This window comes from Molothrus aeneus, chromosome 3, assembly GCF_037042795.1.
Source record: "Molothrus aeneus isolate 106 chromosome 3, BPBGC_Maene_1.0, whole genome shotgun sequence".
NCBI classification, from domain to species: domain Eukaryota; kingdom Metazoa; phylum Chordata; class Aves; order Passeriformes; family Icteridae; genus Molothrus; species Molothrus aeneus.
The window spans coordinates 42,863,410-42,878,432 of NC_089648.1; the positions used below are offsets into that span (position 1 = coordinate 42,863,410).

At 41.1% G+C, this 15,023-nt stretch overlaps 1 protein-coding gene and 1 non-coding gene across 2 annotated transcripts; both read right to left on the reverse strand.

Annotated features, from left to right (window-relative positions):
* Positions 1–6,248: 6,248 nt before the first annotated feature.
* On the reverse strand, positions 6,249–14,432 carry TOMM20 (translocase of outer mitochondrial membrane 20). Its single transcript, XM_066546782.1, has 5 exons — positions 14,215–14,432; positions 8,985–9,031; positions 8,188–8,269; positions 7,761–7,903; positions 6,249–6,656 (listed from the first exon to the last, which is right to left on the reverse strand). The coding sequence occupies exons 1-5, from the start codon at positions 14,336–14,338 to the stop codon at positions 6,612–6,614; spliced, it is 441 nt and encodes a 146-aa protein (XP_066402879.1). The 5' UTR covers positions 14,339–14,432; the 3' UTR covers positions 6,249–6,611.
* On the reverse strand, positions 13,197–13,331 carry LOC136555309 (small nucleolar RNA SNORA14). The gene has a single exon (XR_010783466.1). It is a non-coding gene; the product is annotated as a small nucleolar RNA SNORA14 (small nucleolar RNA).
* Positions 14,433–15,023: the final 591 nt, after the last annotated feature.

Here is a 15,023-nt window from a genome sequence, read left to right on the forward strand (position 1 = left end):
TTCTTTTGGTAGGTTTAATTATTTATAGGCATATCTATGGTTGGTTGAAGTCTGATTTTTCCTGATTACACTAGTAACTAGCACTGATTAGCCAACTAATCTAAAATTAATGTAATGTAGAAAAGAAGCAAGCTTCAGAGCTTCAAACAAATTTCAGCTAAAACACCCACCCAGTTACTACCAAAACAATCATACTATCCTAAACCTTACCTTTTCCCTTCCTGTGTCAATGTCCTGCTCTTGACTGCTTGGGTTTCCATGAGGAAAGGACCATGCAGAGTAAATTACGGGATCAGGACTGCAGGCTGTGAGTTTGCAGAAGCAGAGACTTCATCTTGATAGATTCTTCAGAGTGCCACACACATTTCTGCTGATACAGAAGTAATAATAATTTCATGCTAAGAATTCTACCAGTGTCAATGGCCAGTAAATAACATCCCTACAAAGAAGTAAAAAAGGGCCCTTAGTTGTGTCAGATGACTTCTAACAAGCCAAGGAACCTGATGTTAAAGCTCAAACCTTTAAATGGAGAGATAAATGAAACATAAACCAAATAGCAACCCCTCATGGTTATGCAAATTCAGGTGTCATTATAGCAAACTCTCTGACTAGAACTCAATAAATATGGAGGCTGTAACCTGGGGTCAGATGGGGCTTCCCTTCTTTATATAGGCAAAAACTTCCACCTCCTCAGTGCAAGGAGCTGGCAGTCTTCCTCATGGTAACTTACAGGACCAGGCTGTATTATACCAGGTCAATGTGTGGTGAAAGTAAATCTTCATCAAAACCAGACTGTTCCCAGCAGTAATGAAATACTGCTATGAATTGATTAGGTGTGTACTATCAATTAGAAACAACAAGGGAGAGTTTCTCAAAGAACATGCTTGCTCAAGAATCCCTTTTCTTCATTTCTCCATTTAATTAGTCATTGCATTATAATTCAAAAATTCATGCAATAATCATTGTCATTTTAATCATCAAAGCTGAATGTACATTCTTTCTCATTAAATAATATTAAATACAACAAGAGATGCTAACCAGCTAATGTTTCAGAGCTCCAGGGAAATGCTCTTTTACATACATGCCAAAACAGGCAAATACTGTTTTTTACAGCAAATTTCTGTATCTTCCAGGCTATATCACAAGGTGTAACATGGCCAGAGTGACCTAAGGAAAGAGAAGCAGCATGGTTTTCACACAGTAACTTTTATTAAACAGCTTTCTCTGTATGTTGTCATGTGTTGAGCAGACTGAAGAATTTTACTAAAAAGTTCAATGTTTGGAAAAATGCTGATTGATGGCTCCAAGGGTGGAAAATTTCCACTTACTTGTATAGCATACATACATTTTACCCCCCCACAGGCAAAGACCAGGGAGCAGAGAAAAAACACTTGTGAGGTGTAGGAGGAAAGATTCAGTTTTGAGCCAGGGTGCCACTACAATGCGAACAGGCGTGAGAGAGACAAAGTATGAGATCAGCTCACTTCATGGCAGCTGCAGGATCACAACGGGGTGAGTAGATTTTGTCAGCATCAGCTGAAATTCAACCAGCATTGAAAATGCATCCTGTCACCAACCTATAATATCTTGCTTCTTTATTTTTTTGGTTGGCTCTCCTCCCATGGCCCATCACAGGCAGAGTCCAACTCCAGGTAAAATCTCAAGATGCAGATTTCACTTCCACCCCTCCTGCAGTTAACTGTGAAAAGTGCATTCCTTTCACTCCAGCTAGCAAAGCTCACCCAGAATAATCACGGCTGGGCAGGGGAAAACTTTTCTTGCATGCCTGGCAATCAGATCCTGGTGCACTTTGTTGCAGAGTTTAAATTGTACAATGCAGCTGGCTTATCTATTTACCTGGTTTGTATTGAGAGATGGAGAGAAAGAGGGAAATCCTCCTAATCATGACATCACAACGATTTAAACACACAGGTTTTTAAAAAGACAAAATTAGGTATTATCCGTTGAAACACATTCCACTGCTGCTCCACTGAGCCTGTCTTATACACCGTACCAAATCTGTCTGGACAAAATGCTGCATTGCATCACCTCACCAGACAGGAAGATTCTAAAAATTAGGATTTTGCAGGGCGAGCTTGCACAAAATGTGTGTGCAAAACTGCCCTCTGCTGTTTAGATTGAGACCTGCTCAAGTAAATGATTGTGTGACCAAATCAGTTTTTAGCTGTAAGGGTCCAACATGCAAAGAGGCAGAACCATCTGACTTCATCTGTTTTCTGCCTCCATGCACACTAGAAATTTCATACACAAAAGCCACTCACAACTGCTTTGCAGCATGGACCATCCCAAGAGATCCACAGGCTGCAGCAACACTGTGCCAGCTGCAACACTCACTCTGTTAAGCAACTTTCCCACCATGGGTGAGCACCACCAGACACGCTCTCATCCCAAAGATGAGTCAAGAACATCTCAAGGTGCAAGGGAAATGATGAAATTGTGAGTGAGCCCTGCAGGACATCCATCTGTCAACCTGCTAAAGACAGACCTGACCTTTTTGAAGCAGGACAGGAACTGTATGCCTGGAGTCAAAAGCTTATAGCTCAGAGGCCTTTAGGAGTTAAGGACTATTAAATTACAGGAATGATTGGAAAGCAGGGTAGTGAGCTCATCAAAAGATGCCCAGTAAATATTCTTTAAAACTAGCCCCTCCTGCAGGGAAAGAAGAGAGAAGCTGGATTTTCTTTTCAAGAACACATGGAAACCATTGTACTTTGAAAAAGCTGCCCATTATCTAGTGCCAGCATGCTGGACGATTTGGTACAAAAAACAACACAGAAGGGCCAGCTGTTTTCTACAGCTTCACCCACACATCCATACACCAGATGTAGCAAACTCTGCTCTGTGAGAACAGCATTAGACATCCACATTTTCTTTGGGAAGTTTGAGTTTGGTACAAATGCAGAAAACAAGTACTGTTACCCAGACTAGTTCAGTTTCTGGAGAGGCTCTGATGAAAGCTGGCCCAGTCCTCATGAATTAAGCACAAATTTCAGCTCTTTGCAACAGGCTTTGGTCAGTGCACAGAGAATGCTGTAAGCTATGCTGGCCAGTGTAAACACACTAACTAAAAACCAAACCAAAACTTGGGTACAAGAGAAACCTTGAGGATTTTTTTGTTCTTTTCACATCAGCCCTTTTTATGTCCATACATTTAAAAACACAGAAGCATGGGTGTGCAGCACAACATGCCTTTGAAACAATCACTAAAAGCACTTAGTGACCACTTCAAAGATTCCCTTGATGTTTAACTCATGTTAACTGTAACACAACAGTCATGTAGGGCCACTGTTCAGCCTAAGGGATTTTAAACACACCATCAACAGATGTACAAATGAAACTTTAGAAAGATTCTTCTGAGTGCATAAATAGCTGGAGCTTTACTTTGATGATGGCTGGCTGGCCTCCTACACAGCAGGGCTGGGACTTCTCCATTTTTCATGTTAAGGGCAACAATAATATTGTGTCAGCCCCCAGGGAAAGGAAATTAGTGCCAGATGATTCAGTGTGTGCCTGACCACTCTGGTTTTGGATTTGATTCCATTATCTAGAAAACTTAAATGTGAGACATCAAAGGTAGTCCTGCATGATAATGAAACTAGCTGGGTGGGTTTTTTTCTATAAAAGCTGCCTAAGAAACTTGTAACTTTGAGGACAGAAGACTTACCAACATGTAACTAACAGACCTCTCCGTTTCTTTATAAGAAATCCTTTTCATGCTGTAAACAAGTGCCTTTTTCTTGGAGGAGCACAGAAGGAAGATGGTTCTTTCTGGGAGAAAGACTAGTAGTTTGACCTGCAGTAAAGTAAGATTACCAATTCATTCTCCAGCAGCTGTGAGCTCCATAGCAGCAATTACTTCCACACGTTTTTCATTTGCACAAGTGAAAAGAAATATACAGCACTATGCACAGCTAATGCAATGGCATTACTACTGCTGATGCAGAAACATCCATCATTACCACCACGTTTCTGATGACCTGCACTTTGCTGTGTCTGAAAGCAGTGTCTTTGCTGAGTCTGAAACATCTGTGGACTGTGTGAGCTTAGCTACACCTCTGTCAGCCTGCTGCTCTTGGAGCAACAGCAAATTTGCATTCTAGACAATAGCTTCCAACTCTTCACAATTGTACAGTGTTAGCTTCACTGGGAAACATGGGGAGAAGAAAAAAATTCAAGTCTTATTAAAAGGATTCAGCATTCCACTCTATTAGTCCAAGGCACTCAAAACAGGTATCAGAGCTTGCTCTAGCTCTTACTACCTAGGTACTTCTGGGTTATCAGATATGAGAATAAATTTGCATTTAAGGCTACATTTAAACCTATGCTGTCTTAAATTTTGTTCGCATCTAACTTTGCAGGCTCAAGAAAATGAAAAATGTTAGAGCAATATGTGTGTCTATGATGCTCATTACAGCAAATACCATTTATAGATATAATCAGACTGTCACCAAACCTTCCATCAAAATCAGAATTGCACACAGGTTTGTTGAAACACAGTTCAGGAGAGCTTTGTTGTAAGCTAAAATGTGAATTCAAATTGTCATTATACCAGAGTGTAGAAAAATGCTCAGGTTTGACAGAAGGGTGCTACTTTTGTCTTGTGCTGTTTGGGTTTGTTTTTCAAGGCAGGATGGAAGATTTATTCACCTTAAAACAATGTTAAAAGCTGGACTAAAAAGATAGGCTGAAGTTACCAGCAAAACAGAAGGTAAATATGCTAACAGTTCTGTCAGCATACCTACGAATTCCTACTTTTTACTCTTAAGGGTTAGAATGGAAAAGAAAAACTCCTTCAAAAAGCCTCATTAAAATCAGAACCTTCTGTACTTTCACAGTATTTTTATTAAGTGCAAAATAACTTTATCCCTGTAAAATAAATTAAAAGAGCACGCTGGCCACTGTCCCCTGAAGAATATGGCTGCTATGCTTTACTTTTACCTTATGCTACCTGAACAATTCAAGCACAAAGATTAAACTACATCCAGTTGTTCAAGACATGTTTGTTGATACCAGCCACTAACTTCAGTATTATCACATTACAGAAAATTTCAATAGCACCTCAAATCTTTGGAAATAATGTTTTCAAGGGCTTAAGGGGAAAATTCCATAGCAAACCATCTCAGCAGAATGACTCAGTAAGAGCCATTTCTATTCCCAAACCCAGGAACTGCCTGCTAGGTCACTGTCAACCATACACTTAACCTCTCAAAAATCCTGTGTGAGGCAATTTCTGAACCACTGAGGAGAATATGCCTTTGAAGAAACTTGCACCAGGCTGAAATGAGACAGAGCTGGCTAGAGTGCTCTCAGTGTATCCCACTTCTACAAGATTATGCCACCTAATACCTTACTCTAGCAGTATCATCAACACTGTCAGCTGGTCTGAAAGACACCTCAAAGCATTCTCCTCAAGTTAAAAATGAGTCACTGTGCCAAAAAGATAAAGTTGTTTTTAATTGTTTCTTCTGCCACCTGAGTGCTGATAGCACAAACTCAGAGAATAGCAGAAGCCAGTCTGTTTTGACATTTAGAAGATCCTACCCATTAAAAACTTGCTTTCATAAGCACACTTCTACTCACTTGAGCCTGCTGTATATTATTTGCCTTCTTTTCATTGGCAAAGGAAAATTCACCACACCATATTGAAATTGTACATCTAATTCTATTAGCTTTTGCTAATTATGGGATATCATTGTCTTACCTTAGCAGTGTAATTTTTTTCTTAAGGCAAATACCTTTAAAAGACTGTTAACAACCATTTGCTGTGGTCTTAAAGACTACAGACTAAAATATGTGAACTGTCTATCTTGCAACATTTCAAGCTTTCCAAAAAAACCCTACTTTAGTGCTCTCAAAATGTGCCCAGGTTCTATTCCAAACAGCTTTGTTTCAGACACCTGTATTAATAGCGCTTTCAAGTTTGCCAGTAATTTTGAACTGACCACTTTACATGTTTTTGTTCCTGACAGAAATAGATTTGTCATTCTTTCTGCAGCCAGTCATGTCTTACCATTGTGATCTGCATCTCCTTCTAAGGTGATCTGTTACTGTTTAAATGATCATATATTTATTTTCTCAGGAAATTACACAAAGTTTTAAACTTAATTAAAAGTACTGGAAGACCAGCCATAACATTAAAAATAAATTTTAATGTTGTCATTTTTAGATCATTTGTTTTGACACCCAAATATTCTGAATTTTAAAGTAGTACTATAGGGACACACAAGTGCAGATAAATCTTTATTGCCATAACTTTGTTTTTTCAAAAATGAGCATTGGGTTTTTAATAGGTCGTAGTTTTATGTCTGTATATGTACAACATTACAACTGCGTATTTTAATAATAATGAAGTTAGTGATACTTTGATAACTCAACACAGTGTATTTATAAAATGAATTCTTATCAAAATACACTTTTCACTGGGATAATAAATAAAATCCTGCGAAACCCACCTACACAAAGTTAATTTTAACTCTGGTAGAACCCGATGTGGTACACAGTCCATTAACTACTATGTTTGCCCCTTTATCCCCCTACTGATGCTCATCTTCTGGGGTAACAAAACTTTTTCCCCCCGTTGTGGTGTGACCTCATTCAACATCATCTTCAGCCAAGCACTGTGCATTTACAATTCTCTGTAAGAAGGAGAAAAACTCATTCACAATTGCATAAAATTGACAGTAGGCAACTGATTATCAAGCAATGTAATTTTACACTGAACATTAAGCAGTGTAATTACTGAACAAACTGATTAAAGTTAAAAATGGCAATCTATTTGAATAAAGTTTTGAAGTCAGTTCCACAGAAATTACAAACAGTGCAATACCTAACAAAGTCAGATAAACAATATTCTATCAACCTCAAGTGATGACCTCTGTGTGGTTTCTGGCACTGTTCTCTTGAGAAACATTTTTGTTCAATCATTTTCCCAACTCTTACATCTTGCATACCTGACACTTTCCAGTGCTACCACTGAGTATATGGACCTTTACCTGAAATGTAACCATGCCTGAGCTGTAAGAAGAGCCAAGTGATACCCAGCACTGAGTCTCTGCTTTATGTCAGGTAACACTGTTAGGGAGTCCCCTTGTACTTCCAAGAACATAAAACATACCATTTATTTCACAACAGACTCACTGCGAGCACATTAACATCATCACCCACTCTGTACTCAGACTGAAACAGGAGGGTATTTTAGACACAAAGCTACTAATGCTTTTATCATCAGGGAAACTCCCAAGCTTCCAGAATTGGCACGGATTCTGGAGCTAGTTAACATCTTGTGTCTAAAGCTGTCCCCAGAAGCAACAGATTCATTTTTATGAACTTCCATAGCATTTACACACACTTGTAGAAATGCAAATTTAAAAAAACCCTCTCAAGACCCAGTGCAATAAAGTTACTGTTTTTCCAATCCTCTCAACTTGTATTTGGGAAACACTGGATCCACTTACAGTACCAGAGCTGTGGTCAGATGCCTCTGCTTCAAGAACTTAGCATACCCTATACACAGGAGATGTTTTGTATTTCTGTTTTATGCTGGTTGCTATTATTGCTACATGATGATTTTCATGATCACTTTTTAATATCTAAGGTGAAAAAAAAAGCTTCTTTTAATCTAACTGAACATATTAAAAAACCAACAGATTACAAAACCTGATACTCAAGACTAGTGCAGTGGATAAAGTAAGTATTTAAATTTTTTTCCAAACCAGAGCAACAGGGAATGCTTCACATACCTGGCTTATTGTAGGGAGCTTAGTTAGAAGCATTTGAAACACTGGTGGTGGAAGAGTCTGCTGTAGAACTTGTAGTAGCTGCTGCGGCTGCCCACACACAGCAATGGCATTGGTCAAGTGATCAACACCCTTTTCATATTCACCTGTATGACAAATTACAATGTTTTGAAATCAACCAGCTTCCACACTGTAACACATTTACATAAAACATCCACTAAGAGTGGATTAAATTACGGTGAGTCAACCCACATGAAGCTCTTCACCTTCCCTGATGGACTTTCTGAACACATAAGGTTAGAAACAAATAAGCAGATTTTCTTAGATGAATTTGACTCCCCAGAATTTCTTGGTGTATAAAAATCATCTTCTAACAAAGGTAGAGAAAAATTATTTTACAACCTACCCTTTGGAAAAAGAATATTATTACCTTGAGCTAATAATTCCTCTCCAAGCTGAATCTCCTCAAGGAAAAACTTCTGAACTGCTTCAGCATCTTTCAGATCAGGCAACTATAAACACACACAGTAAAAGTTAAATCAGCCCTTAAACACCAGCTAATAAAAAGTTAGCAGAAAATAATCTCAACTGAAATTTAACATGCACACAACCCTATTGTTACACTGACACTGGCAAAAAACCAAGTGTCACCACTAAGTTAAATATACTCAGAATGTTTTTGAAAATCAAACTCAGGTCTTATAACACTACATCAAAAATCTGTAGAGAGACAGCCTGAAATATCTCTTCTCAGTTCATTAAGTACATCATTTAGGAGCAAATATAAATTCTAAGATGTATTATGTTTATAACAACTGTATTCCTTGCAATTGTTTAAGAGAAATCTTATATTTTCTTTCTGGATCCATTGGTAATAATGAAAAAGAAATAAAATACTTATTGCAAAACAATCTATCAAGTTCAGTTATAAGTGTATCCCATCAATAATTTTAAGTCTGAAAAGTCCTTGTTCATATTACAAAGAGAGAAAACACCATCAAATCAGACAGTGAATGTTGTACTTTCTTATATAACTCCTCTATCTGACACAAAAAAAACAACCATACAATTATTTCTGAGCATTAAAAAAACCTAAAGACTGCATATTTGCAGGACTGTTTGTAATCCTGCAAATTTGTTTGTAAAACAAATCCTTAAGTAAATCTTACAAATAATACAAGTGAAACATCTTTCAAAACATCCCTGCATTATTGAACACAGTATTACCTTGGAAAGTCCTGCTCTCTCTTTGGCAAGCTTCTGTTTCTTCCTTCCTGTAAGAATAAAAACATCTTTTATTTTCAATTTGCAATTAAAAAGCCCTTCAGCTTATAGTCTGAAACCATGAACAAATCAAAGTCCTTTTCCAAAGAAGAACCTGGTAATGGATTCCAAATACTGAAGATTGAACAGAAGCCTGCAACCCACTCACTACAACAGAGCATCATTTAGAGGTCTAATGAGGGCTGGCAGTAGCACCAGGCCAAAATGGCAACTCTTCTCCTGAGGGCTACAGCAAACAGCACAGCACACCTCCTGAACTGCAGGCACACAGAAGCAAAGAGAATTAGAGTAATAGAGGAATTATCCACATGGCTTCTAACAATAAGCCACAGAAGAACTGTCTGGCAGTCAAGCTATCTAGTTTTGAACTGCATGGTGCACCACCAAGGAAGGGGAACTTCAGCAGGTGACAGCAGATACACACAGTGCACTTTCTCAGCTACTTTATAGCAAAGACTTGGGAACTAGTTAATAAGTGGCAGCGTCTCACCATCCCTCAGCAAGAGCAATACTAAAGCATACATTTCTGAAACCTGAGGAAAGCAAACATTTACAGATGGAACAAACATTTACAGATTTAACTGCCTACCTAAAGGCAAAAAGTTGGTCTGCTACATGAAGTTGTACCACTTCAGCAAAACTAATGTAACTAAAATTAAAGTTGCTTTAAAAGCAGCTAGACAGGTATAAAAAGGAATCTTTATAGTAGCACTTCTCCGTACAAGAAAGAATAATTATACTAATTATACTGCCCATTTCCTTGGAATAATCATTTATGTAAATCTTCAGTTCATCAACTGAAATAGTTACACCACTAAAACCTCTGAATACAGCCTGTGGTTAAGCTGTCCTTCCACTCTTTGTCCTCAGCGTCTGCTCAGAAATCTCCTATACTGACAAAGAACAACTGTCACACAGCCCTGATTTTTCTTTTGATACAATTTTATAAGCTGGAAATACTTCCAAATTTGATCAGCAGTTTTACATGGTAATTAAAAATTTTCACTTGTCCACATGGTGAAGAAGGTCAGGAATACTATTCCCTAGTACAGTGATAACCTAACATGTGGCATTTACTGACAAGATTGTGTTCTTTGCAGAAAGGGAGTTCACATTCTAACTAGATGGAACACCCTTTTACCTTAATACACCATCTTAATAACACTTAGCACCTAGATTTCTACAACTAACTGACCTGTGTATGTTAATTTGTACTATAGATGGAAAAACGTGTTGGATAGAACTGTAGTCTACTACAATTTTATAATTTTGGAGGGTTTCAATAGTAAAGAATTTCTCCTGAAAGTTAGTGCTTCAATTAGCTCGCTCCAACTTTTCAGAAGCATTAATTTGCACAGAACTTTAGCTTGCACTACTAGGCAAACAAGTTTTGATCATAGATAAAATTGTAAAGATTAAATTTAAAAAAAAATAATATTTGAAATTATTTACTATCCAAACAAGCCACATTGCAGCTGTAGTGCATTTAGCAAAAATACCAAAAAGAAATACTGAGAGTAACAGCTTAACATGTGTACATCATTTTGAGGAGAAAATTGTGGGTTTTGGCATGACTATGATACCTTCTTCTTAAAATGTGATAAAAATTCACCAGGTTAAGCATTCTGAAATAAAGAACAAAAGACATGCTGGTCACTTGGACTAATGAAAGCTTTTGACCACTGATCATACAGATTTGAAATAATATACTTCAACCTGAAAATAGTGAAGGAATACAAAGAATCACCAAGATTTTAAAACTGAAAAATGATCTACCAAATCCTTCAAGCCTGACTACTACGGAACTTTGTTTTCATCTTCTTAATACTTTTTTTACAGGCTCTTAAAAAGTTTACTAGCTAAAACAATTAAAAAACTCAAGTAACTCTAAAGGATATTTATGAATTCTTCCCATAGTGGTTGAGAAGAATGACTAGTTTCAAAGTATCTTTGAAATAACCAAAAGTTACATTTGTAGTATGAAAAGCAAAAAAGCAATGGCTTTGAAGGGTAAAAAAACCTCAAAAACAAACAAACAAACAACCTCCCCCCAAGTTTGTTTTTTCTCAGGGACCTTCATGAAAATGAAACACTTCCTTCTATTCTAAAGAGATAATCACATTTTGAAAAGGGAAAGGCAATCTTTTTGAATCAGTGAATCTTTATTACCACAGAAATGCAGTGCATGCATCCAAAGCACAAAGCTGAACTGCAGCTGTCACAGTGCAGGTCCTCCAGGCACAGCTCTTGTACAGGGTGCAAGTTCCAAAAGAGAACCAATGGATGACCTGTCCTGCTGGCATGGGTTGCAAAGGCCCCTGAGCAGCCCCAGCAGCTTCCCAACCAGTCCCACAAAGGAGCAGAAAACCCAAAAGGCCATCTGTATTTTCAGCTCTCATCAGTGAATCTGCCTACTGCCCTCTCCTCTCACCAGGCAGAAATTCTGGCTGTCTCTGAACAAAAACATGTGTGTCTGTATTTTAAAGCAGAGCACTTCTGTTTTATTCATTCAAGAAGGCAAACAGTAAACATACCATTTTATTAATAAAATACAGCCTGGGAAGCTCAGCACCTACACATGTTTATAGCATTGCTATCTTTTTTTCCCAAGACTAAATATGGACATGCCCCCCAAACTAGCAACAACAAGACCTAAAAAGCCACCCAATAAAAAAGTCCACCCACAAAACCTGCTAGGTAAGATTAAAACATGTGGAAAATCAAATACCAGTAGTTCTATACACCTTCCAGAAACTTCCAAGGAATCTTTTCCCCAGAAACCTAAATCTGCCCACCTCATTTTTATGGCATTTTTATGACAGGGCTTTGCAGTGTAAACTTTGGCCCAAACACAGCACACAGAGATGGCAAAAAACCCAACTGGTTCTTTGTTTTTAAGCATGTGCTTGACAAAATACAACAGGCAATCCACTGACACGTTAGGTCTCTTGTCCTTCCCAAATTCTGGTGACACTGCATCACAGAGGCTAAAAAAGGATCTTACCCTAAGGAGGTTACTGGAAAAGATGTGTTGCAAAGGTGGTTTCTCCAGCTTTCCATCCCACACCCCCACTATTGCACAGCACATGGAGCATCTTTACATAAAGAACTGCAGCTGGCTGCTGCACTGAACCTTTCCTGGCCAAGCCTTCCTGGCTACCCAACAGTAAAAATGCTGTAATAGCCCAATCCCTGGCACCACTGCTGAAGCATCCATACCGAATAACCTGTCACACTACCAAAACCAACCAAATCAAATTAACTAAACCTACAACTAAATGCAGACCAGTACATCACATGCAAGGACTGTAACTCCTACAATGAAGTCCCCCAAATGACAACTGTAACCTCCTACCAAACCAAAATGCATTTGTTTTCCACTTCAAAGTTAATGTCAATTCTTAATCAGAGCCGTTCTAAGGTTTATTCAGAACATGACCGGATAGAGGCTCAGATTATGGAAACCTGGAATCCAAAAATAATTTTTGGTGCTTCTGCAGTAACCTTACATAATTCAGTGCTTCTCCTGCTGCACATCTGGCATCATAAAAAAGCCCCATGGCTGATTATGTTGCTGGAAATCAAAGTGTGCAAACCAAGCACATACCAGTTAACAGCACTCCAATTTCCCAATTAATGACTTGCACTGCAGGGAAAAAAGGACTTGGAACACACACACACACACACACACACACAAGAAGTATGTGCCCAAAATCCTACACACAGGAGCAAGGGCTTGAAGCTGAAATGTTTGACAGACATCATTTGCTGTGGAGGAAGTTTTGGAAAGCAGAATTAATGCACCACTAAGTGACAACAGTGGCCAGGCAAATCCAGTCCATGAAGGCAGAACCAAAGCTGGTAAACTACATTTTAATGCCATCAGGTAAATACTCATTTTTAACCAGTCTGGTTATTGACTTTTCCATCCATGAAACTGCTGATCACATCATGTTTACTTGCCAGGAAAATTTACCTTAATGATAACTTCTTATCTTCAGATTAGTTACCAAAGGAATAATATACATATTACCCTGACAGAAATAACTCAGTATAAAAAGTATCACCTTACTGCTCATGATTCATTTGTGTTCCTTCAGTACTCATGCCTACAATTGCATTTAAAACCCTCACTGGTTATTAGAAGGTTTAAATAAATGTTGAAGACGTGAAATAATGAGGAGCCATGGGAGAAGAGCTCTACATCTTGGATTAATCAACAGTTTTCTCTGGCATTCATTCTTATCCTGGAAGCCAATGGCAGGGCTGCCAGGAGGGTTTAGAATGCAGCTGATGAAATACCTGAGAGCTGCTACCGACCCCCTCCTCACCAGAGCAACTTCACTGTAAGAAATCACACTGTTTTACCTGCTTGTGCTCCAAACACAAAAAAAGATTTTAAAAAGTGGTAAATGTGGCTACAATAGCACTGCTGGGCCTGTAGGAGAGCAAGACTGGACAAGAAAAGAGGCGGGGGGGGGGGAGGTGAATTGGAACCACATTCCATTTGGACGGAACCCACAGGCTCCCCAACACCCACAGCAAACGCTCTCCGATGGGATGGCCCTGCTTAGAACCTCCTGAATGAAAGAAGGCTGTAGTGAGCTGGGGTCAGTCTCTTCTGCCATGCCTGCAGTGAGAGGACCAGAGAAAACGCCCTTAACCTGAGACATGGGAGATTGAGATGAGACAATAGAAAAAATCTCTGCCACCATGAGGGTGGGCGGGCACTGGTTGCCCAGGGAGGTGCTGGAGCCCCGATCCCCGCGGCTGCTCCAGAGGGGACGGACTGTGTGTGTGTGTGGCGCCGGGCGATGCTGCTGAGCGCCGCAGGGGTTGCAGTGGCAGTGCTGGGCGGATGGCTGGTGGGAATTGGAAAGCATCTCCCACCAGTGTTGGCGGTTCTGTGACCCCGCGTCCCGGCCCCTGGTTCCGGTGAGGGGACGGCGAGAGGCCGCAGGGCCGCAGGGCCGCCGGGCCTGGGGCAGAGAGGGGGGGCGGGGGTCCGGCCGGGCCCGGGGGCGGCGCTGCGGCCACAGCACGTGCGGCGTTCCCGCGGCCCGGCCGGGCGGGAGAGCGAGGCACAGACGCGGGGGGATCGCGGAGGGAAGCGCGCGGCGGCGGGAACGGACGGGACGGGAGGAAAGGGGAGGGGGCGCCCCGGGACACTCACGCTCCCGCAGCCGGTTCTTGAAATTGGGGTCGCTCCGCCTCTTGCGGTCGAAGTAGATGCAGTATCCGATGAAGAGCGCCCCGCAGAGCCCCGCGGCGATGGCGCTGGTCCTGCCCACCATCATGGCGCTGCCGCCGCCCCCGCGCCGCTCCCGCCGCGCGGCCCGCGCCGAGCTCCGCAGGCACCTTGGGGCGAGCGGGCACGGCCAAAGGACCCCTCCTCGCTTCCGCTAACGTCATCAGCCCGCGGCGGCTCAGGGCGCCTCCCGCAGTGCCTGCGCCGAGGCCGGGGCGCATGCGCGGGAGGAGGGGCGTGGCCGAGCGCAGTGAGAGGCCTGGGGCGGGAAACGGGATCCTGGGAAAGGGCCCTGGGATCATCACGTCCAGCCCGTGACCCAACACCAGCAGGTCAACTAGACCATGGCACTCAGTGCCACGGCCAGGCTTCCCTTAAACACCCCCAGGGATGGTGATTCCACCCCCGCCCTGCCCTGGCCAGCCCATCCCGATGTCTCATCGCCCTTTCTGTGAAGAAATTTCTCCTGATGTCCAACCTAAACCTCCCCTGGAACAGCTCGAGGCTACGTCCTCTCATCCTGTCCCTTGCTGCATGGGAGAAGAGACGGGCCCCCACCTGGCTCCTTTCAGGTGGCTGCAGAGTGATATGGGCACCCCTGAGCTTCCTTTTCTCTAGGCTAAAAGTCCCCAGCTCCCCCTCATAAGACCTGTGCTCCCAGACCCTTCACCAGCCCTTCTCTGCACAACAAAAAAGCCCCCCAAATCAAGGCAACGATTTCTATTTCATCACAG